Source organism: Procambarus clarkii, chromosome 82, assembly GCF_040958095.1.
Source record: "Procambarus clarkii isolate CNS0578487 chromosome 82, FALCON_Pclarkii_2.0, whole genome shotgun sequence".
NCBI lineage: Eukaryota > Metazoa > Arthropoda > Malacostraca > Decapoda > Cambaridae > Procambarus > Procambarus clarkii.
The window spans coordinates 2,418,029-2,442,616 of NC_091231.1; the positions used below are offsets into that span (position 1 = coordinate 2,418,029).

A 24,588-nucleotide genomic window follows, 5' to 3' on the forward strand; every position below is an offset into this window, starting at 1 on the left:
GAGGGGGTCGGCGCGGTGGGTCACGTGACCAGGCAACAGTCAACACAGACCCGGCGGCCCGGGTCACCCGCGTCTCCCTGCCCTCACCACTCATGGCCGCCCTCTACCACCACCACCACCACAGGATACTCGCCCTCCTCGCCTCTGTGGCTGACACAGCATCCTCTCCCTCCAGGTGACACAGCATCCTCTCCCTCCAGGTGACACAGCATCCTCTCCCTCCAGGTGACACAGCCTTCTCTCTCCCTCCTGGTGACACAGCATCCTCTCCCTCCAGGTGACACAGCATCCTCTCCCTCCAGGTGACACAGCATCCTCTCCCTCCAGGTGACACAGCATCCTCTCCCTCCAGGTGACACAGCCTTCTCTCTCCCTCCAGGTGACACAGCATCCTCTCCCTCCAGGTAACACAGCATCCTCTCCCTCCAGGTGACACAACATCCTCTCCCTCCAGGTGACACAGCATCCTCTCCCTCCAGGTGACACAGCCTTCTCTCTCCCTCCAGGTGACACAGCCTTCTCTCTCCCTCCAGGTGACACAGCTTCCTCTCCCTCCAGGTGACACAGCATCCTCTCCCTCCAGGTAACACAGCATCCTCTTCCTCCAGGTGACACAGCATCCTCTCCCTCCAGGTGACACAGCATCCTCTCCCTCCAGGTGATACAGCATCCTCTCCCTCCAGGTGACACAGCATCCTCTCCCTCCAGGTGACACAGCCTTCTCTCTCCCTCCAGGTGACACAGCCTTCTCTCTCCCTCCAGGTGACACAGCATCCTCTCCCTCCAGGTGACACAGCATCCTCTCCCTCCAGGTGACACAGCATCCTCTCCCTCCAGGTGACACAGCATCCTCTCCCTCCAGGTGACACAGCATCCTCTCCCTCCAGGTGACACAGCCTTCTCTCTCCCTCCAGGTGACACAGCCTTCTCTCTCCCTCCAGGTGACACAGCTTCCTCTCCCTCCAGGTGACACAGCATCCTCTCCCTCCAGGTGACACAGCATCCTCTCTCCCTCCAGGTGACACAGCCTTCTCTCCCTCCAGGTGACACAGCATCCTCTCTCCCTCCAGGTGACACAGCATCCTCTCCCTCCAGGTGACACAGCCTCCTCTCTCACTCCAGGTGACACAGCCTTCTCTCCCTCCAGGTGACACAGCATCCTCTCTCTCCAGGTGACACAGCCTCCTCTCCCTCCAGGTGACACATCCTCCTCTCTCCCTCCAGGTGACACAGCATCCTCTCTCTCCAGGTGACACATCCTCCTCTCTCCCTCCAGGTGACACAGCATCCTCTCCCTCCAGGTGACACAGCATCCTCTCTCTCCAGGTGACACATCCTCCTCTCTCCCTCCAGGTGACACAGCATCCTCTCCCTCCAGGTGACACAGCATCCTCTCTCTCCAGGTGACACAGCCTCCTCTCCCTCCAGGTGACACATCCTCCTCTCTCCCTCCAGGTGACACAGCATCCTCTCTCTCCAGGTGACACATCCTCCTCTCTCCCTCCAGGTGACACAGCCTCCTCTCCCTCCAGGTAACACATCCTCTCCTCCCAGGCTGACACAGTGCCCTCTCCATGTGACACTGTGTCCCCTCTCTCTCCATGTGACACCGCGTGGGGCCTCACGGCTGAGTGGAACAGCGCTCGGTCGTAGTCCTAAGGGGCCCGGGTTTGATCCTCCAGCCAAGGCAGAAACAAATGGGCAGAGTTTTTCACCCTGATGCTCCTGTTCACGCAGTAGTAAATTTGTACCTGGGAGTTAAACGGCTGCTTCCTGGGATGTGTGTAATTACCTAAGTATAATTATTCGAACCCCTGTTGGAATCAGACCCAACTATGGGATGGGTCAATCCAAGTATCGCGTTTCATGTCTGGGGGTGTCCAACGTCTTGGTGGACGGCCTGTTTCGTTTCCTTCCCCTTTCCATGGAATGGGTGGTCGATGCCGACTCCTTCAGTTGGCTGTGCCAGAAGTTCGGGACTCTGGACGATGAACCCCGGTCGATGGCAGATAAGGAAATCCCCCAACCACGGGGTTTTTTCCAGGGCCATTGCTCCCTGAAACCTCTCTTTAGGGAGCCAGATTCTGGCTCTGGTTATCTTGAGATGATTTCGGGGCTTTTTTTTTTTTTTTAGTGTCCCCGCGGCCCGGTCCTCGACCAGGCCTCCACCCCCAGGAAGCAGCCCGTGACAGCTGGCTAATACCCAGGTACCTATTTTACTGCTAGGTAACAGGGGCATAGGGTGAAAGAAACTCTGCCCATTGTTTCTCGCCAGCGCCTGGGATCGAACCCAGGACCACAGGATCACAAGTCCAGTGTGCTGTCCGCTCGGCTGACCGGCTCTCTGGTCCCTGGTAGGTTTGAACTCCATAATTAGCCCGATAAGCTCCAGGGAGCCTCCGGGGCTTACCCAGAAAATGGCGTTTCATTACATTCAACGCTGGTTTTTTGTGCATTAAACATTGACAGCATTTCTTTATACAGTATTATTAATTAGCCTAAGGCCTAACGGTCACTGATCTTTGTTTAAGGATTTATTGCTTCTATTGTCTGTAATTTACACTTATTTTTGCTTGACAGGAATGATGATAGAACAAATCCAAACTGTAATATTACAAGCTCATCCAAGACTCAGCCTCAGAATTACGAGGCATTCTGTAGCCGTGTGGAATCCTTTCAACCAGGACTATGGAATGTGTTAGAAGTGAGCCCACTTGAATGTGCCAGATGGGGTTGGCACATAATAGAGAAGGACATCCTTCAGTGTGTCACTTGCCGAGAAGTTGTGTGCGCTGCCCTACCTAACCCTGTTGACCAGGATGCACGTTAGTTATATTATGTTCTTGACAAATATTAAACTACAGTATTTATAAACTAGCGTTTCCAATTTCTGCTCTGTTGCAATGTTAATTTTATCTGTGTTATCTGCAGAATGTCTGTGTACTGTCATATGGTGGTGCAAGGAAGTTCCCAACTTTTATTGACCATGTAGCCACCTGGTGGCAGATTATAAAACCATTTAATGCATTGTTGAGGGAGGGATGAAAATCATGAAGATTAAGGTATAGTTGGTGGGTTTCAGGAAATTTAAGAGTTATTGATGTTCTTGGTGGACTAAAAAAAAATGGTTAATATGTATACAGTGCTGTATTGCAAAAGTTAGGACATCAAATTAAAGAGATATTCTATAAAAGATTAGTAGTGTCCAGAGCTTTGATGCTTGCCAAGTCTTTGGGAATCCTTGGTAGTACACCAGGTAGTACAGCTAGCCTTCATTCTATACTCACTTACGTGAGTATAGACATCAGTAAATGGATGGTGCAAATTTGTTTAATAATGCTCAGGAAGATAACTAAGGCTTTTAGAATATTGTCCCAATATGGCAAATGATTGCCAGAGGTCTAGTTTCAAATGGCAACTGCATAGACCCTTTAGAAACATTGAATATTACAAAGTATGTTCAATCATCCACAGACAATGGAAGCCTCTTCAGTCAATCTCTTGAAGGGAACAGTTTAAGAGTTAATGTGTTGAGAGCTCTCACCCAGTACAGATGCATAACTGTTACATATACTCACCATAATTGGCTGACTAGGTTTGATCCCATTTATCTGGAAAATGGAGAGTTGACTCTTGAACATTAAATATTTTTTGTCTTTAGTAACGATTATTTTGGTTTACTTTTTTATTTATAGAAAATTACTGTACCAGGTTTCTTTCATGTTTTTTCTTTTGGCCCACAGGCAAAACGTTTTTAAATTTACTAAGAAGTCGTCTTTTAAAAAGTCATAAGGAAGCCTGTGGATGGATTCATGATCCCAGTCCAGAGGAGCTGACCCAACCTCCTTGTGTTACTACTGTTGAAGAGCTACACAACTTGACAAACTCTGCAGTCAGTTTGGCTGCTTTTAACTCAGCCTTGCCACATATTGATCAAAGCACACTAATGAAGACATTGGTAAGAAGATAGTGAGTGTGTTATGGGATTATTAATGAGTGAAAGTAATATTTTCTGGTTTAACTTTTATGTATTTTTTTAAATTTAACTACAGTATTGTTTCTGTGGGGAGCCCCATCAGCTTCCTGAAGCTATCACACTGATTAACCCTTAACAGTGGCTATGGGGAAATGGTCAAATCTGCCAGTGCACAAAAAAAAAAAAAATCATTATAGACTTATAAATTTGTATGCAAAATGTAAGAAAAAGGCAAAAATAAATTAGTATTTATTGTTTCACTGGGTGGAGGCGCTCTCGAAGGGGGGTGTGGTGGTTGTCGGGTGCTTGAGGGAGGCCAATACCCAGGGACCTACCTCTGCTTTTCAATGGGGTATTTTGCACATCCTGCCATGCCTATCGATCTCATGTGATGTTATTTCTGTGTTCAGATTTGGAACCAGTCCCTCTAATATCCAATATGTAGATTATTATGTATCTTTCGCGTGCGCTCTAGAGAATACAAGTTTAGATCTTTTAATCGGTCCCAATAATTAAGATGACTTATAGAGTAGATTCTAGCAGTAAAGTATTTTTGCATGCTCTCTAGGTCAGCAATTTCTCCAGGTCTGAATGTAGCTGTTAATTTTATTATTATTACCCTTGTGCAAGGGCTCAATGCTAGATGCATTTATTTAATTATTTTGTTAATAGGGCTATTTTCTTACATAGCCTTCCTCGTCGTTGTTGGGATAGAGTGGAGCATTTGAGATGTTCTGCTATTTGTTTTCTTTGCCTATAGAGGAAGCGCCATTCTTATTCCAATTTGCATCTTTTTCTTTTTTCTTAGTGGTATATGCCATCTACATATTTCTGGTGCTACTGTGCCTATTTTCTCGAAGCACTGTACTGTATTATGTAGTTGCAATAACGTGGTTGAAGTATGTTGACCAGACCACATACTAGAAGGTGAAGGGACGACGACGTTTCGGTCCGTCCTGGACCATTCTCAAGTCAATTGTGTCGAAATGTCAACGTCCCTTCACCTTCTAGTGTGTGGTCTGGTCAACATGTATTATATAGTTGTTCTTCCCAGCATTATTCTGTGAGGTCTTGGTTTATTCGTTCAGTTAATCATTTTGTTATTAAAATTGAATTTGCTGAATTCTCCTCCTTAGATTTGAAATTGGCTGCACAGGTCTATTGCCCATGCTTGTCTGAACTTTGATCAGGTTGTGATCTGAGTAACAAGAAGTTGTAATTATTATGTTCCTAATCAGCTCATCGTTGTTTGTAAAAATAAGATCTGGGTTTTTACTTTCCTAGTTGCCTCTTCTATTTGCTGGTTTAAATCAGGGCTAACTACACTGTAAACCAGGCATGACAGGATGGATCTCATCAAAACCTTTAAAATACTGAATGATTTGGAGGAAGTTTATCCAGACAATTTCTTGAAAAGATCAGATGTAACACAAACAAGGAGCAACTGGTTTCAAGCTCAGCAAACCACAATGCAATCGTATCTTGAGGTTATCTTGAGATGATTTCGGGGCTTCAGTGTCCCCGCGGCCCGGTCCTCGACCAGGCCTCCACCCCGAGGAAGCAGCCCGTGACAGCTGACTAACACCCAGGTACCTATTTTACTGCTAGGTAACAGGGGCATAGGGTGAAAGAAACTCTGCCCATTGTTTCTCGCCGGCGCCCGGGATCGAACCCGGGACCACAGGATCACAAGTCCAGCGTGCTGTCCGCTCGGCCGACCGGCTCGACCGGCTTGCAAGACGAAAAACAGGAGATGCTTTTTCACCCACAGGGTAATAAACCCATGAAACTGCCTACCCACCGAAGCCGTAAATGCCAAAACTCTGTTAAACTTTAAAATCCATCTGAAAAAAAAATCATCAGGGCAAATGGGGGGGGGGAACCTTTGATAAGCCACCGGCTTCCTGTCTCTGTCGAGGCCACTAGAGTGTTAGTGGCCCTCAGGTAAATTCAGATAAATTATCAAAGTGTAGAATGTGAAAATATTGTAAAGGAAAAGGGCAAGTGCAGAGCAGGGACAGTTTATTCAACATTTATCTGATGCAAATTCTGGAATAACGGAATGAGTACAGTGAGTCTTGTGTAACTTAGGCAGCAGAGTGCTGGACGTAACATGTTAGATGAACAGCAATTGTTGCCAACCAACAGCTTGGGCAAGTGGGTGTAGGTAATACAAAAAAAAAACATTATTTTGATGAACAAATAGTACAGTATATGGTAATGAAAACAGATTCTATTCATCTATAATTCATAACATCACTTTAAAGTTTAGCAGATTATGTTTCATTAAAGGTTATGTAATGACCAATATGATAATGATAATGTTTATCCAGGTAAAAATACATATATACATTAAAAATGAGTTATAAAAAGAATGTTTGATTTGTAGATAGTGCTAGTACATGCTAGTGCTTAAAGCCACTAATATGCACAACATTTTGGGCAAGCAGTTGTCATATCATATCATTGCTTAACTAGTGCATGTTCATAAGGTATTGAATGGTATCAAGATCTTACTTGTGTTCTATGACCTTTACCAGTGCTCCAGAAATTCACTTACATACACTTTGACAGTCACTACAACAGATAATATAGCCCTGCCTCTGTCTCACTCTCAATAGCATTTTCTTGATAGTGATTCTATATTTGTAATATAAACAAAATTATTGATGCAAAATTTAAACTGAAAATTTTGAATTTAAGCTAGTATGCATGGTACTTCATTGGCATATGGGTATTTGATTTTGGAGAATGACATTGTGATCATAATTTCCACATACTCTTATTATACTATACTTGCTTGTATGTTGTTTTCTCTTCATGTCTTATTGAATTTAGATTTATAATGTTTTCCTATATACTAAACCATGTTCAGTAGTTTAGTTATTTTTCCACCCTTAGAAATTGGATGACGATTTTATTAAGGGAGTGTTTACATGCAGCACTGCAGATGAAGAAGTGAAGATATCGTCGGTTGTTCTTGTACTGTCTGGATGGTCTCATGGGGAAGGAGCCTACCTCAGGTACTTGTTAACCATTTAACTGCTCCAGCCGAGTATTCTCGGTCGGCAGGAAACTGCGCCAACCGAGAAAACTCTTTTTTTTATTTTTCTGTGCCCATTCTAAATGTGTGCGAGGTTGGTTGTGTACGAAATGGACTCTTAGGATCTCCAGTGAGAGGCAGCCATCTTGGAAAAAATTCCCAGAATGCCTTAGGGCTGCTGGCTGGGTTAGTACTGAATGAGCAACCATGGGTGGCGCATGCGCCTCTGGCTCCCAAACACGTCGGCCTGTACGCATATCAACAAACTCGTAACCTGAAATGAAAGCCTATATCTTCTGGGCTTTAATAAATGTGATTTATATTTGATACACTTAGCTGATGCACAACTATTTACTATTAGGAGAGACAGCCTGCCAATGTCTGTCACTTCCTGCAGCGTGTGAAGCAGTTGCTTGCCAATTGGTCTAAACTGTAGGAACTTTAGTGCAGATATACATGAAAATTGCTGTCGCTGATGCTGGAACTTGTGTTGAGTTCCAAGGTGGCATCTCTCATTTTTTAAACCCAGCTGACTGCTTCCACTAGTTATAGGATAAAGTTGTCTGTATAAAAGGTGACTAGAAATATGCTGTTCTCAGCTCACTGTATTTTGTTCCCTCTTCCTGTATTGTGCCAATCTTGCACTATAAAAATAAGAACATGAAAATATATACTCACTGATAGGTAAGGTAAGCATAGAATATATTGAAAAGGCAGCTTTTATTTATTCCTAACCAAACCACTGCATTTATGTCTAACCTACACTTAAAACAATCCAACCCTTTTTCCAAGTTGGAATTTAGAAGGGTCTTTTCTTAATCTCGAATTGTCCAATTTGTATTTATTGTTTCATGTGTTATTTTGTCTATACTTTATTTAGCACCATACAGTATTAATGTCTCTCTTGTTATATCCTTTCATCCATTTATCTATCAGTCATTATAACTCAGACTGATTGTACACTGTCCAATAATCATTGGCAACCTAGGAAGCCTTTTTTGATTGTCATTATGCAATTTAAGCATTATTTGTATCAAGATTAAACAATTTAATTTACGTTAAATATATTTTTTTAGGTGCAGAGTTTGCAGACGGTCAGTCGGGCTTTGGAGCTTCTTTACCAGAGCTGATGAAGTGAAAAATGTCGAAAATGCAGTATCAGAGGTGACTGAACCAGGTCAAAAAACTCTAAAGTTACCTAGCAAAGAAAATGAAGTTGGAGAAGAAAAGAGTGGCATTGACACAAAAGCTACCGATGATGATAGACCCTCATCAAAGTGGTTTAAACGCTTGAGAGGAAAGCGTGTTATTGAACAGGGAAATGAAGAGACTCTAAATAAACAAAATATTAGTGAGCATAATACACGAAAAAAAAAAAAGCCGAGAACCAAGAAATATGACAGCAATGGAGTAAATGAAGCACACGATACTAAAGATGAATTTCCTCCGTTAATTACTGGATCACCATCACCACACATAAAAGAGGTATTATCTGTGTATCCATGAATTGTCCGTAATTGTTAGGGTAACCTTCTTCCTCTTAACACCTCCAGAACGATTGATGCTGCTACCAGACATAGTCTTGGCTAAAAATTATCAATGTTACTATGAAAACAAAAAAGTTATTTAAAAAAATATTTCACTAATGGCGTGGCACTGTCGTATAACACAAGGGTCTGCAACACATGGGCTGTTTGGCTTGACCAGGCTTGGACGGCTCCACTTCGGGCAAGCAGGCACGTTACGTAGGCCGCCAGGCAGGGAAAAAATCTCCCAATATTTTAGGAGCAAACTTCAACCTGTGCAAATTGTTTTTTAAGAAACTTGTATTCGTTATAATACAGTACTGTATTATAAAATATTTATTTTGTTATTGACTGTGATGAATTGTTCTAAAATTACAGTATTGGTAATTATTGTACTGTATAGGCCCCTCTGCATGCCCCTTATTCCCCAGGCACTCCCTCCCAACTCTTCCTTCTCTCCCGACATCACCCACCCACCCCAGCACCTCCTACACCAAGCACCTGGAGCCACAGTTGTGTGGGATTAATACGGTACGGCCCTGTGTCTGACCTGACTTTCTGATCCAGAATAATCTCCACTTGTCCGGATTGGGCAACATCGGTAGGAAGTTAACCGGATCAGATTTTAACTTTAACAGTATACGCTGATCTAGCCAAATATCCTGTAATTCGGCTTCTATGGATAGGATAGGGATATTCTATTCTGTAAGGATAGGGAAATCATGGCCGGATACTTTATCCGGCCATGATTTTTGCCGGATTAGGGCGTTTTCTGGATTGGCGTGCTCCGGATTATCGAGCTTCTACAGTTTTTGTAAATATTTGTGATTTTATTTGTATTACATTTGACAAACTGTTTCTCATTTCCCTGCTGGTATTTGTTAATATGCCTGAACTTCTTTTTAGGTCATAAGCACATTGAATTTCATGCCTTTTTATTCTGAACCATTTATTTTTCCTATAGAGTGAGAAGAAGCGGTATTTCCATCCTCTAGAAGAACACCGTCATTGGTGTCCGTGGGTGTTGAAGATCCAAGGAGAAGAAAGTGGGCAAAATGAAAAATATGGATATGAATTGGTTATTGAGCAGACAAGAGCCGTAATAAATTTATCAAACAGAAAAGATTTAAGCTCATCTGACAAATATGTAAGTGTGTATTAATTTCTTTGTCTCCTATACATTCTGTATGTATATTGCGTCCCTAACTGCTGCATTATAGTTAAGTATCTCTCATAGCCTTTCACACATACCTAGAGCCTGGAGTCCATATCTAGTTAAACACAAGACAGAGAGAAGATCAGAGGTATGCCATCAGACTAGTCCCAGAACTGATAGGTATGAGCTATGGGGAAAGGCTAAGGGAGCTAAACCTCACGTTCCTGGAAAACAGAAGAGTTAGGGGAGACATGATCACCACTACAAAAATCTTTGGGGAATTGACAGGGCGGACAAAGATAAACTATTTAGTATAGGTGAAACACAAAAAAGGGGATACAGGTGGAAGCTTAGTACCCAAATGAGCCACAGACACATTAGAAAGAATTTTTTCACTGTCAGAGTAGTTAAGTGGAATGCATTAGGCAGTGATTTGGTGGAGGCAGACTCCATACAGTTTCAAATGTATATTTGATAGAACCCAATAGGCTCCAGAATCTATACACCAGTTAAGAGGCGGGACCAAAGAACCAAAGCTCAACCCCCGCAAGGTGAGTGCACACATTAGAGCCTCAGGAACCTGATACCTCTGACAGGGCTTGTTCTTTGCTTCACACTTAAGCTAAGTGATGGTTGTTCCTGAAACATTAGTTCCAGATTCCTATCTCAGACATTCATATGGCATATGTCACAGAGATAGATGGTTAGCTATTATCAATGACAAACTACATACAGTACTGTCAAATGTGACCTATTACCATGGCCTTCCTCCTGCCACTGAAACAAAGTGGGAAATGTTTCTGCCTAGTTTACATGTTGACCCCACACAATGAACTAATTGCAGCTTTATGTTTCATTAAGGCACCCAAATCATATTCTGTCTTATGAGTAACTTTAAAAAGCATCCAGTTCTTAAGCAACTTTATTTACAAAATCTAACCTCTAAGATTAACTGTGTTAATATCCGTAATATTATCTGCAGCTTGGATGTCATTCATAAAGAAACTGTCTGGATCTTCAATTTTCATGTTGTTTATTGGTGTGCTAAACATAGCCTCATACTGGCTTCTTAGAATTCCATTAATTTCTTTGTTGTCTTCTGTGTACATACCTTCGGTTGTAATTAAAGGTCTAATACTGGTAGAGGTTTTTGATTTTGGGTATATGAAAAAATATTTTGGATTTTTCTTTATCTCTTGTATAACTGTCTGTTCCAATTCCATTTCCTCAGACTCGTATGTTTGCTTCAACGTTTGCTCTATTTCTTCGATCTCCCTGTTTAGGTTTATTTTCCTCTCTTGTGATAGCCGTGTCTGCTTAAACATTTCCATCATTTTTTCCTTCCCCTGTACAGTCATTTGAGACTGTACAGGGGCTTTATACCTGCTTGATGGGGTTCTGGGAGTTCTTCTATTCCCCAAACTCTGGCTTGTGAGAGTTTGGTCCACCAGACTGTTGCTTGGAGCAGCCCGCAGGTTCACATACCCACCACAGCCCGGTTGGTCTGGCACTCCTTGTGGAAAACTATCTAGTTTTCTCTTGAAGATGTCCACGGTTGTTCCGGCAATATTTCTTATGCTCGCTGGGAGGATATTGAACAACCACGGACCTCTGATGTTGAGGATCTCTCATTCTCCTGTCATGGTGAGAAAACTTCCCTTTCCTCCATCACCAGTTCCATCTTGTAATTGATAAAGTGTAGTCCTAAGCCACTAATCATGGCTTCAATTTCTCTATGACTAAGACTTATGCTATGACTTTTACCTGGAAGCATGTTGTTCTTTGTTCCCCATTGTTACACTATAGTAATCCCTTCTGTATAAAGATTAAACTTATGGGGGTTAGTCTTTGACACTTGTTTATCTTGGTGACCTTATATCTCTTACCTCCGAGTTGAATGCTCTAAGGCCCTTAGTCTTGTCCTTACTTCCTGGGAACTGATAGATGCAGACTCCTTTATTTGCTTTCCTCTCTTGTGCTGTCTAAACTTGATTATGGCTGCTCTATCTAATTTTCTGCCTTTCCTTTATCCCTTCCTTGTCTTGATGCTCTGCACCATACTGAAATATGCCTCAACTCTGGTGCCTTTCATTCGTCTACCTAGAGCTTGTGTATTAAAACTAGCATGCTGTCTCTACATTATCATTGTGATCATTACTGCCTTCACTTCCTTGCATGGTCCCTGCAGCAACTCATCTTCTGCTTATGCCATGCTTGGACTGTTGCCCCTCAGGTGGGCTCTATTCCATTTCACCACCTTCCTATTTCTGTAAGAATGTCTCACTTTTCTTGAGTCACATTTGCAATCTCTCCTTGTGTCGTTCCATCCTTGCCCCCATGGTGAGTCCCACTTGCAAAGTTTTTCAAGTCTTTGACCCACATGGTGAAGGCTTATACCCCTTCTACTGTTCTGAAATGTCTTTTCCTTGAACACTTTGCACTCCCACTCCATTCCACTATTCACAGATGGGTTAAAGACAGTGTTGGCTACTCTGTTGTCTTTCCTGATCAAACCAGGATGTGCTACTTCCCATTGGAGACTAGCATCTGCATGGTGGAACTTTATGCAATTTTGTATGCTCTTATCACCTGTTTTTGTAATGTCAATGTTTGTTTGTCATTGTGGTTGACTCAGTGCCCTTATGGCTGTAGAGTCATTTAACCCTTTGCATCCTTTGGTGGCCGAAGTCCATTATTGGCTGTTTCTTATCTCTAACCGATTAAAAGCAATTGAGTTTTGCTGGGCTCCCAGTCATATTGGTGTTATCTTAAATGGACACTGCTGCAAAGGCGGCCATCTGCACTTGTCCCATTTTCCCCAAAAAAGGAATTCTTTATTCAGATTTCTACCCAGTCATTCATTCCACGGTCCGAGATGATTGGCAGGGTTGTTGGAGAGGTGTTATAGGTAACAAACTGCACACTTAAAGGTAATTTATACCCTTGGCCTTCCTCCTACCACTGTAATAGGGGGAAACAGCTTTGGCTAGGTTACATATTGGCAATACATGCTTAACTAATGGGCACTTAAAGAGAAGGGACATGGTCCATTGTTGTCCAAACTACATTCTTCCACTTAGTTGTGCACCACCTTGCAGAATGTCCTGATGATCATTTATATTGCTTGCCTAATGTCCCTCGATAGAGTCCGTGGTGAATCAAATACCTTTGATATCGCTCGCCTTATGCACTTTTCTCGTATTGAGAAATTTAGTGGCTTTTGAATCTCTTGCGAGATTCGTGGTGCTACATAGTCTTCCCGGCTTGGTGCCTTCTTTTGGTCATGTCTATAAGGGACAAGACATTACCAATTGTTTAGTTAAGGTTATTTAAAGGCTTCCATTCACGGTATCCTCCTAAAGTAAAATTTGAGAAATGTTAGTGATGTGCACATGCTAGTTTATGCACAGTATTACAATGCAATGTGTCTTATCACTTTTTTTTTACAGGCAAAAAATGTGGATGGCTTGCGATCAATTCGCAAAATGTTGAATAGCTTGTCATCGGAATACTAGTGTTGAAGTAGACTTTGCTTTACTACAGATTTGCCTAAGTATTTTGTTTGGAGTAATTTTATAAAATAAAAGGTAAGATTGTTTGATAGTTTTATTTTTGTTTGCACTACTGGGGTTGCTTTATATACAAAAGGTTATGATGATTTGTCCTGACTAAGCACAAATGTTGAGAGTTAAACAGGTGTAGCAGGTAGAACTGCATTTTCCCATGGATAGCCCATTGCCAGGGATTCACATGCTTTTTATCTGGACAATATTTAAATATGTGGATTACTGCCAGGTTCTGGGGCCTATATAAGCCAGCAACAGACATACTGGACAACTACTATTGCTCATAGACCACAAGGTTATTGGATGAAGGTGACTGCCTTAGCAACTACTGTTCTGTAACACCATGAAATACTGTCAAGTTCTCTCTAGCAAAGAGGTTTCTTTACGTTGAAACTGGGTTATATCCATAGGGAAAGACAGGTCAACAGACATAAAACTTAACACCAATCAGTATCTTCCTCAGTAGTATGATACCAACTACTCTGTACAATGGCCAGTCATACAATCAAGTGCACTTCATGCATAAACATTCACATGTGTAACTGCAGTGCATGCATGCACACAATGTACACATGCTCACACGCACAGATGTGTACAGACACAAATGAGCACGAGAGCTGCGGGTGGAGGTGGGTAACAAGTGGTGGCCGATGTCAACACCTAAATGGGATGATCTGGAAACACTGCATATTCCTAATTTCTACAAGAAATACACAGGGTGTTTATTCATCCTTCTTGAGCACTAAGGAAACATCATATGGACAGGTATAGTTATGCCTACCATTCCAGTGGCCAATTCCACACCCATAACATAAATATCAACCCTCCCCCTTTTTTTATTTTTTATTTTTTTTACTTTTTTTTTATCCCCATGCAAGCACCCTTGTAAATGTTTGAAGAATTGAAAAGGATTCATTTTAACAAAAACAATAGTGAGTCCAACAAAGATCCAACCAACCCTGGGTGATGGAATAAATATTAAGTAGTGCCTATACCCAGCACTTGTTTTGTACAATGTCACTAAATGTTATACTAGTGAACCTATACTAAAGCCTAGGTGAGCTAGCATACAATGTATTTATATTCTAAATAATGTATCCCAGTGCCACAGGGCTAGCTGCATTAGCATCTACAGGTGGGGTGGCCTCCAGACGTACCATACAAAAGAAACTTCTACCAGTGGCCTGCACATGAACTTTCAACAAACATTACCTGGAATGTACAAAGTTAGTTCGAATCCATTTAAATCATTCCAGAAAGGATGTTTTGCTTCACATTTATTTTGTAAATGTTGCATTATCTGAATTCAAACTACATCACATTGTCTACATCATTCATATTACTTTCATTTAAAATTCAAAAGACTGAAAATAGTCACAAACAATTCAGTCTTCCAGCATGCACGTGCGCGTACATTCTCTCACACACACACACTATGAATAACATCACTCGAATTAATTCACCCTATAAAGAATATCTTAAGCCTGCACTCCGTGGGAAGGATAAAAGTGGAGTGCAACAGACATAACAACGAGTGATATTATTGGCGAGCACCGACGGCTTGACACTCGCCACCCCATCCTATGTTTTACAGAAATTTATATTTCATAATTTATTTCATGTTTTTTAAAGATATGCTTTTACAAATATTATACATTAGCGTTGACATTTTCAACAATAAATGATAAACTAAATAAGCATGATTGTATTTTCTTCATCGATGAAGATACAATCCAAGTGTGTTTCATATCCACGTTACTAAGACTTGCATCTAGCTACGGATTCTTGAACATGAAGTAAAATTTAAAAAACATTAAAATTATTAACAGATAAGTAACATTACTAATTAATGAACTGTAATATTCATATTAATGTATATATTAAAGATTCATTCCCAAAATTATGGAATAGGAATGAACTTTCAAAGCTCAGGGAGTAACAGAAGAGCCTGTACCATCATCTGGAAAATTCTACAGTACACAAACATGACACTGGAAAGTCTAATTAAAGGAAATTCTTGTGTACATAAGTAAATGTATTTTTTAAATGAAAGTACAATTGCTCTTTTGTTCAGATTCCTAATAAAGTGCATCATGCTTCACAAGTTACAATACAAAGCTCACTGATTAAAATTTCTTGAATATATACACAGTACAACAAGAAGGAAATTATAGATTAACTTTGCTCATACAATTAAGATGCTCATGTCTTTTGACACAAAGTACTATAAACTATAGAACATAATTATTTAAAAACAATAAATATGATGTGAATATGGGGGAAAATCCCATTTCATATTTCTAGATAATATAACTGGTAATGAGCAAGATTAATATATTGAGGGTCGTGAAAGTGCCACTACTGAACTCTTACTCAGGCAAGTGTTATCGTGTATTGTAATCTAAAGAATTTAAGAAACTCATGGTATGAATATTACACAACTAACTAAATCATTATTGCTGTCAACAATATTTCTAAGAAAGCCATATAAAGGGGCAGAATTCAAATCTTTTTAAATAACATGGCAATTTGAATTGGAATCTATTTTGTTTTAAAAGATGGTGCATCAAAGAACATCCATGTTAATTTATTATAAACTTTACTGGTAAGAAGTAGTCCAGTGGATGTTTGTGTATCACAGAAAAAACACCGGTGCAAGCACAGTACAGTAATTCTGTTATTGCCCAGATGAGACGAGTAGGTTTGGGCTCATCTGTTGTCTTTTATGCAGAATTTTAATACTCCCGAGCTATACAGATTTATGTTACATGTAGCAGAACTTGCTAGTTAAGTGTAAGATTTTTAAACAATGTTTTTGAAGTGTCAATATATATTTGCCAAGTAGTACCAGCTCATGACTTAATAAAAGTGAAATAATTAATAAAAGACTATTGAAAACCTGCACAAGGTAACCCAATCTTTTATAGCATACTATAGGCTAGATAAGGGTACTTGCAGAAAACTCATGCTATTTGGGACTTGTTGGACTCTTGAAGCACTTTCATGATGGGGGGGGGACGATGAGGTGTTGCTGCACTTGGCTACAGCAAGCTGCCGGGAAGGCTTGGCAGAAAATTCAAACGGAAATAAAACAAGATGCTTAAACCTATAATTTTGTGAACTATTTATCTAAATGATAAATACTTTTGTTATATACCATAGATTGTGCTGCTTTAATTTGCAGCTTTTTCAGTCATGAAGCTCCTTTTGAGTTAAATTATATTAACAAATTAAACTTGCTTCTTGAATGAGATTGTCTCTTAAGTATTAATCCAAGTAATAACTTTCACATATGCTGAATGGAGAGAAACGAGCCAAGCTATCCCTGTGCCTGCAAGTCAAATGTCACCTCTGCAAGCTGAGTGGTGGACGGACTTGAGCCATTCCAGTAAGAGACATAACTCTGGGTTATTTTCCACTAGCAATAACAAAACTTGATACAGTAAAAAAACCAAAAACAAAAAAAATATTGCCTTCTTAAGCTGATGCTTAAAAGTTAGACAATCTGATTTTGTATGATACTGAGGCTGGACTCATTAGAATGGTAAAATAACTGGGGAATTCACCTGGAGTTTTGTCCCTTACTGGCTGTTCTCATCCATCTCAAAACCCTACACGGTATGATACTATGGTGTGAAGAGAGAGAGACTGCATATTCTTGGCAGAGTTTGGGACGTCATATTCTGCCTAAATATGAAATGGTAAAATGGATGCTTAAACAATGCAAACAATTTCAAGTTGCTTTTTACCTTACAATTCACTTCACAAAAATCAACAGACTTTCATCTGTACACGAAATACAAACCGAGATAACTGTACATTTGTAAATTGCTTGCCTATGAGACCCATGGAAGAACTGCTATGCTAAAAAGGACTAAAACCAAAAATTTACTTTTATCACATGGATAGATCTCAAAATATTTCATTAATGTCTTGGATTAACACAAGCCCAACACATACCTCCTCGCACAACTTTTCAATAAAAGAAGTTTTATAATTCTTATTGTAAATAAGCAACCATCACACAATCATTACTTGATATGCCTTACTTTTATTTCTTTAGCAGCCACCAGCAAAAATATTTCCCCGCATATTTTCTGCAAACTTTATGGGAAATATTTAACAACCATGAAATTATTGGACAATATTGACAAAAGCTGAGCAAGACTGGTAATTCCTTGCAGTATTTCACTTGGTATAGGGACTCAATGTATTGCATTTTGCAAACAAATCTTATTTTGTAAGTGGTAACACTGAAAGTACACAGGTTCTCTCCGATGTTGATGAGGAAAGCAGGAAATTATCTACAGTTTACAGTACCTAAATTGCATATTTTTGTCTATATCATCATGGTTTGAATTGTATTTTTCAAACTTGTGATGCATGCACTCGCACACTCACTCTGACAACACAAAATGGACACAGAAGATGATGTGGACTACACAGAATGATGTGCCTCAGCCAAGAAGCACAAGAGGGATCAGAGATGTCACATAACTGCACAAGAATTTCAGCTACTGTACAGTTGCTTCAAGTATAAACCTGCAATGCCCAGTCACAAGAAGTGACAGTTACTCCTAACAGGTGATGCACACAGCTGTTAGTTGACCTCAATCAAACAGCAAACTACCAAGAAATACTGGCCCATTCACACACTGCAAACAAAAATCCATCATATTCTCATTCTCATGTTAAGCAATGGTGAGCTAACCATATTTTCAAACTCTTGATGGGTACCAGTCTCTTGCCAGCAGCAAATGTGAATTGTGTGCAACAAAGGAGTGAGCTGGTAGGGCAGGCATAGGGCGGAGGGACTGCTAAGACGGTTGAGGGCAGTCCTATCTGTGATTGGGACGATGTTGGTCTTGGTCACCATCTGCAGTTGCATTAGTGGCAGCAGGTGGGGCATGGGCATGAGTGGTAGCTGGTCCACGTGCACCAGCCCCAGCACCACCTGGAGAATTATAAACCAGCTCATAGTCCATTACTTCCTTGTAGATAAGTTCTTTCCACTGATCTACTGTATGTTCACGGTCATCAACACTGTGGTCGTATGGGCCCGGTGCAGGCTATGGAAAAAATATTCAATTGTACTAGAAATATACATTTTCAGCTACCTAAAATTGAATTAGTAATAAATTTGATGTTTCTGAATTTTATGATTTCAAAAATAACACAGGAGTTGAGAGGAAATAGTACCATAGAAATAGTATCCAAAACACTTTTAGCCAAAAAATGGGAATATTAATACTAATGACACGACTAACTTAATTTCTTGCCGACCGTGTATACTCGGCTGGCGCAGGTAAGTGGTTAAGGTCAGTATATTCTAGTGTGAAGGTCAGTGGTCAAATATGAGAAGTATGGTAATTACATAATTTTTGTAATACTTACAGCATTAACTTCAGCTTCATCATACCAAACATTAATATAGGGATGCATGAGTGCTTCGTCAACACTTATCCTCCGCTCGGGGTCAATTACTAACATCCTCGATAACAGATCTCGTGCTTGACTTGCTGAAACCATTAAAAATAAGTTAATAAAACAGAAGTTCTAGTTATCAAAATATGTACATAAGTGCTTTTACCCAAAATAGTTTTCTTAGACATTATTGTATTTGAGAGTTTAAGTATACTACATATTTATTTTAGAAGTTCAAGATGTTCACAGCACTAGCCACTGCATACTGCCATTATTTTTTTCCATCTAAAATTCATAGAAATACCATCACTTATTACTGATTTGAGGCCGATATCAAATCTGTTCTCAATATCATACTGCAATTATGTAGGAAAAAGGGCACGAATGTGAGTCTTCACCCAGACAACCTGGCCCTCATTAGTAACAAACCACAGTGTTTAGCAAGAACCGAGGAAAATAAAAAAAAGAAAATAAATGCTCCTGTCATGTGTAAAGCTATTTAGTTGTACAGAAAAATAACAATGCCTTGTAATTTGCATAACACCCAAAGTGATGGTATTTTATGTTTAACAAAAGATAAAGTCAATTCATTCCTCAAGTTTCCCCACATTTGCAAAGTTAATAATGGACATACAGTATAGTTATTGATATTAAAAATTTAAATATTACGTCCATTCGTTATATAATTCACACTACGTACCATCACTTAAAAACAAGAACCACCACTCGAGCAGTTGTTTACAGAAGCACTCACTGTTTCAATGGAATAGGCGTACAATGGACTCCTTTCTTACAAACTGTTTCCATCCAGCCTTGCCTTTTATCATATCCTTTGTACTGTTTACACTCCTCGATTTACCTTTCACTCATCATGGCTGCCCATCTTCCTGGCCTACTCATCCTCCTCAAATTTACTGGAATACACTTGTATCATTGGTCTACCATCAGTCACTCACTCACCATTCCCAAACCAGCTTGATATCATCTCCGAAATTTTACTGTTTATACAGACTTTTGCACTACACATCTTGCCATGACATTTTCATTCCTCTTATTTAACACCAGACATGGTTTAATTCTAGTTCCCTATACACTACATTATAATATCTCAACATTCATAGCAAAAGTTAGAGGTCAGTCTAAGAATATATTGAAGAACAATGATATCACAACTCTGATGTAAACCTCCAATAATATGAACCCAGTTGCTTATTATGTCATTTATTTTATTCTGCACTTCTTCCCACATAGGTACTTTATATATCATTTAAAAAGAACTCTGTCAAGTCAAATCATAGTCATCACTCTCCACAGATCTTCTCTATTAAATTTGTCATACACTTTTTAGAGTACATTAATGCATATGAACCTTGCAATCTTTCATATATGCTTTCTGATCTACATACATCTCATCTACACACACTCTTAGTAACTAATATCATATTATATTATTATTACTCACACTTTCTTTTACCTTATTTTTATAGTGGTACCATCAGCTCTATTCCAATGCTCTGCGACAGCACCACTATTCCCTACCTTCTTGCAAATTCTCTACACCTACTCCTCTTGTTTCTTATCTACATGAAGTCATTTATGCAGTTCACACCAGTAACTTTCTCACACTTCACTTGCTTCACTGATGTGCTCACCTCTTCCATGCATATACTGTATTTGCCGTCATGTGATCCTGCACTTGTCTCACATTGTAAACTCCAATAATACTGTATTCACATTAGCATCTGTTTCATCACTTCCACCCATTAACCTTTACAACTTTCCTCTCCACCTACTGCTAATATTGTCTCATCATTTTACAGTCTTCCATGTACTGCAGCAAAAATGGAAGTACTGTACAGGGAGTACTGCAGCAAAAATGGAAGTACTGTACAGGGAGTACCTTCAATGTACTCCAGTTTATTTGTGTTTTTTGAGATTTGGGCACCATACAACTGCTGCATATTCCAATTTTGGTCTCACAAAAGTCACGAACAGTTTCTTTATTATTTCATCATCCATATAATTAACACTTTCAGCCTCCCGGCGAAGGTAAAAAAAAAAAAAACAGTATGTGCTCCCGGCGTTTTGCCGCGTAAGCGTAAAAACAAAAATGTGTATACTCTTTTTACTCTCCTGACCTTAGTTCTCGAGCTACGTATTTCATTTTGGTACCAACGTGTTCGCAATAAAATTCTCTAGAAGAACATCAGTAAAAAAAGTCACGAAACGTATAGGGATACCAGCACCAAATAAATAACTACGAAGATGACTCGCCGTGAGCGCCCAACAGCAACAAAATGTTTTTACTCTTGGGATTGTTATCACCTCCACACTTGTCCTACAGCGTTAATTTTGATATCAATGGACTCGCAATGAAATTCCCAACATGGTGATATGAATATAAGCGTAGAATAATGATTGCGGCCCGCCCGCAAGAGTGTGGGAAGTGGTGAAATTGTTACTCGGTATCGGTGACGGGACGACGCACGGCGCTTTGAAAGTTTATACTTATTTCACTCTCATGACATTATTATTCTATGTACATCATTCATTTTTGTGTCAATGTGTTCGCAATAGAATGTTCTATGAGCCCGTAGGTAAAAAGATCAACAAAGCGTAAGATAGAATAGCGCCAAATATAAAACAACGCTGGAACATATCAGTGAGAATCAAACACACACGAAATGTTTTTACTTTTGTTATGTTTGTGAACCTTTCATGAACTTATTGTACCATGCAGCCTATTGGTGAGAAAGAGAGCCTCATGGCACGCAGTTTGAAACAAACCCAAAGTCAAACCCAAAGTAAATTGGATAAAAATTGAATTTTATACAAATATTTTAAAAGAGGACATAAATTTATGTCCACTTAGCGGGAGCGGGTAGGCAAAACAGGACGCCGGGAGGAGTCCTCATCCGCAGAAAGTGTTAAAAGCAAGTCTGAAGTTGGAAAGCAATGCATACGCTCCTCTCACAATGTTCTTTGTGTGTTTCTCTGAGGACAGCTTACTATCCAAAACCACCCCCTAGGTCTCGTTCTTTATTAGAGTTCTGTAATTCCTTTCCACATAATTTGTAAATTGTGTGTGGTCTATTTTCTCCATTTCCACATTTCATAACAGCATTTATTCACAATGAATTCTATTTGCTACTTAGACACTTCTAGCACTTATTTCATCTAGATAAATTTGAAGGGCATTACAATCGTCTACATTTCCTATCTTCCCCAGTATCTTAGAATCTTCCGCAAACATGTTCATGTAATTCTGCATTTCTTCTGATAGATCGTTTATGTAGACGATGAACATTACTGGTGCAAGAACTGAGCCCTGTGGTACTCTGCTAGTAACACTCCTCCAGTCATTGTCTTTGATTACTGCACTCATTTGTCTGTCATTTAGAAAAATTTTAATCTATGTCAGAAGTCTTCTTGTAACCCCTGCAGCATGTTCCAGTTTCCAGAACAGCCTCTTGTGTGGGACTATCAAAAGCCTTTTTTAGGTCCAAATAGTCAACCCAACCACTTCTTTCCTGTAGTAGCTCTGTGGCTCTATCATAAAAACTAAGATGATTTGTTACACAGGAATATATTAGGGCAGCGGGCATCCCTACTGGGCACACCTAACACCAGCGGGCATCCCTACTGGGCACACCTAACACCAGTGGGCATCCCTACTGGGCACACCTAATACCAGCGGGCATCCCTACTGGGCACACCTAATACCATTGAGCATCCCTACTGGGCACACCTAACACCAGTGGGCATCCCTATTGGGCACACCTAACTATAATGACTCAAACATGCTGCTAACTTTTAGGAAAACAAACCATCTAAAATTAGTTCATTGTTAATTCTAATAAAGGTATGAATAGCTTCAGTTCAAAATATCTTTTTTAGTAAAACTCAAATTGAACTTACCTGGACTCGAGTTATTTTTTGTTTTTAAGTCAGTCAGCAGTAGAAGTTGGGTAAATGATTATGCTAATTAACATGGTAATCTTGATGAAAATAATTACAAAATTATAAATGAATTAAAGGAGAAAATCAGTAGGAGCCATGATTTTCTCATTGATACATCACATTATTGTGACCTCTTTGTGCAATTATTTATATTTCAATAATTGTTTATGTTGCATTGTTCAGCTTTCCAGCTAGGTGGTTATATATTTATTTTGCTGCATGTGATACTAAGATACTGAAGCCTACACACTGCTCACATTCTAGTCAACATATGACCGGCTGTTTGGGTGCCTTCAAATTAATGTTACGTACAATTAATTAACATTTTAAATATATTAGCCATGATAACCACATGCACTGAAATATATTATAGTAAACATCTGTCTTTGTGCAACAGTCAAAGTTTCCACGATGCTAGTCTAAACAGTTATCATTTAACTCGCATATAGAAAAAATAGGTTAATAGCGTTCTATCCATTAAAACCTGGATCTAATAAATTAGATCCAGGTTAATTATTCACTAATTTCATTAATGTATTTCATATATGCGCATACAATTTTTTTTTCTAGAGTTGGTAATTGTCATTTTATGTTGATATAAGCTGCACCTCCATAGTATTGTTGAGAACACTTTCAAAGAGCAGTGTTGATATTTTACCTCATACATCTGTCTCTCTCTGTAAATTTCTCTCATCTATACCTTTAAAACTACTAGTGGTCTTCGGTGTGACTGATGTAGCTCCACAGAGCACAGTCTCGGTAAATACACTCAAGTAACTCACAGGGTAATCATAACTTTAGCATATACATCTAATCAATGCACACTGTGCATAGTGCTAAGAAAACATTATAAACTTTTTTCTTCCATCTTGCTTTTAAAACAAACAATAACTCACAAGTGAATTTAGAACTGATCCTGATCAATAAAACAGCGTAGGCTGTGTGTGTGTACTGTGTTTAGTGAGTCAGATTAACCACTACTGGGTCTGGCTAGTTGTCCAAAGCATAGACACATGGGACAAGGATTTGCCTTTATTAATGGAAGCCTTGACATGCCATGGGATTCCTGTTTCTGACAGTTTATTCAAGTAATCATTTATCCAGTATATCAATGGAAAATTATATTTAGATACTGCTTTTTGATGAAGGATAAATTTAATAAATTATCTCTGAAATTTTGCTACACTCAAAATGATCATAAGGAATGCAGAAGTTATTCATCAACGTACATACTATTCTAAACATTTACTGTTATTTTTTGTGTCTTTCACATACAGAAGACTGACTGCATTTGACAACCTTGGTTCCATCATTTCTTTGCATCACATTTACTGAGAAAAAGTTTAGTTCTTATTCAATGTAACTTTTTCTTATTAATCAGGATCATTTTCATCAAGATTCCATAAGTGGGATATGAAGGTGGGCTCGTACTCCAGTAGTGTAAGCAGCACTGCACACCATGCTACACGTCCCACACAAAATGTAATATGCAGCCTCACCTCTGATCCAGTAGTAGCTGTGCTGCTTGGGCCAATATCTATCGCTGTCCTCCTCACCTTTGAGCCGATTATGATCCGTTGATTCAGCAGGAAATAGGACATCAGGAAAAAGGCGATCAAAGGAATATCCAGGATAGCGAGGACGGTTTTCCACATAATTGCGAACTGTTGGTTGTAACCTTGACATGAAGTCTTGTGATGGGGTGCCCAGCTGTTCTGTAATGCAATCATCAACCAATTTTATACATTTCTCTTAGCAAAAAAAGAGGCATTTCATTATTTATATTTTGCAGATTGTTGAGTAATTTGGTTGCCAGTCTCGCTCTTTTTTACTTGCTCATATAATGGCCATCATACATATATCATACATATATAGAACTTCCTTGGCACTTTTCGAGCATTAAGTGGGGTCTAACACTATCTGTTGCATCTAAGATA

At 39.7% G+C, this 24,588-nt stretch overlaps 2 protein-coding genes across 3 annotated transcripts in view; one reads left to right on the forward strand and one right to left on the reverse strand.

The window, feature by feature from the left end:
• The first annotated feature begins 2 nt into the window (after positions 1–2).
• LOC123764278 (zinc finger C3HC-type protein 1-like) lies at positions 3–13,297 on the forward strand. Its single transcript, XM_045751846.2, has 7 exons — positions 3–175; positions 2,581–2,825; positions 3,744–3,958; positions 6,878–6,999; positions 8,096–8,504; positions 9,510–9,692; positions 13,151–13,297. The coding sequence occupies exons 1-7, from the start codon at positions 93–95 to the stop codon at positions 13,214–13,216; spliced, it is 1,323 nt and encodes a 440-aa protein (XP_045607802.2). The 5' UTR covers positions 3–92; the 3' UTR covers positions 13,217–13,297.
• bsk (mitogen-activated protein kinase dJNK) overlaps positions 13,295–24,588 on the reverse strand; it is a 242,262-nt gene continuing 230,968 nt past the window's right edge. Inside the window, exons 8-10 of one of the 2 annotated variants that reach the window (XM_069315810.1) lie at positions 24,151–24,366; positions 18,662–18,786; positions 13,295–18,336 (exon numbers count right to left, since the gene is read on the reverse strand). In XM_069315810.1, coding sequence (XP_069171911.1) covers positions 18,106–18,336; positions 18,662–18,786; positions 24,151–24,366 — 572 coding nt within the window. In that variant the 3' untranslated portion in view covers positions 13,295–18,105. The remainder of the gene's footprint in view (positions 18,337–18,661; positions 18,787–24,150; positions 24,367–24,588) is intronic. The other variant, XM_069315811.1, reaches the window with a different exon arrangement.

What these genes read in the sequence shown, in the direction of transcription:
- LOC123764278 (XM_045751846.2), top strand. Translation starts at nt 93, where the DNA reads ATGGCCGCCCTCTACCACCACCACCACCACAGGATACTCGCCCTCCTC. An exon ending in GCACACTAATGAAGACATTG is followed by an intron (nt 3,959 to 6,877) that starts GTAAGAAGATAG and finishes TTCCACCCTTAG; the next exon opens with AAATTGGATGACGATTTTAT. An exon ending in CATCACCACACATAAAAGAG is followed by an intron (nt 8,505 to 9,509) that starts GTATTATCTGTG and finishes TTTTTCCTATAG; the next exon opens with AGTGAGAAGAAGCGGTATTT.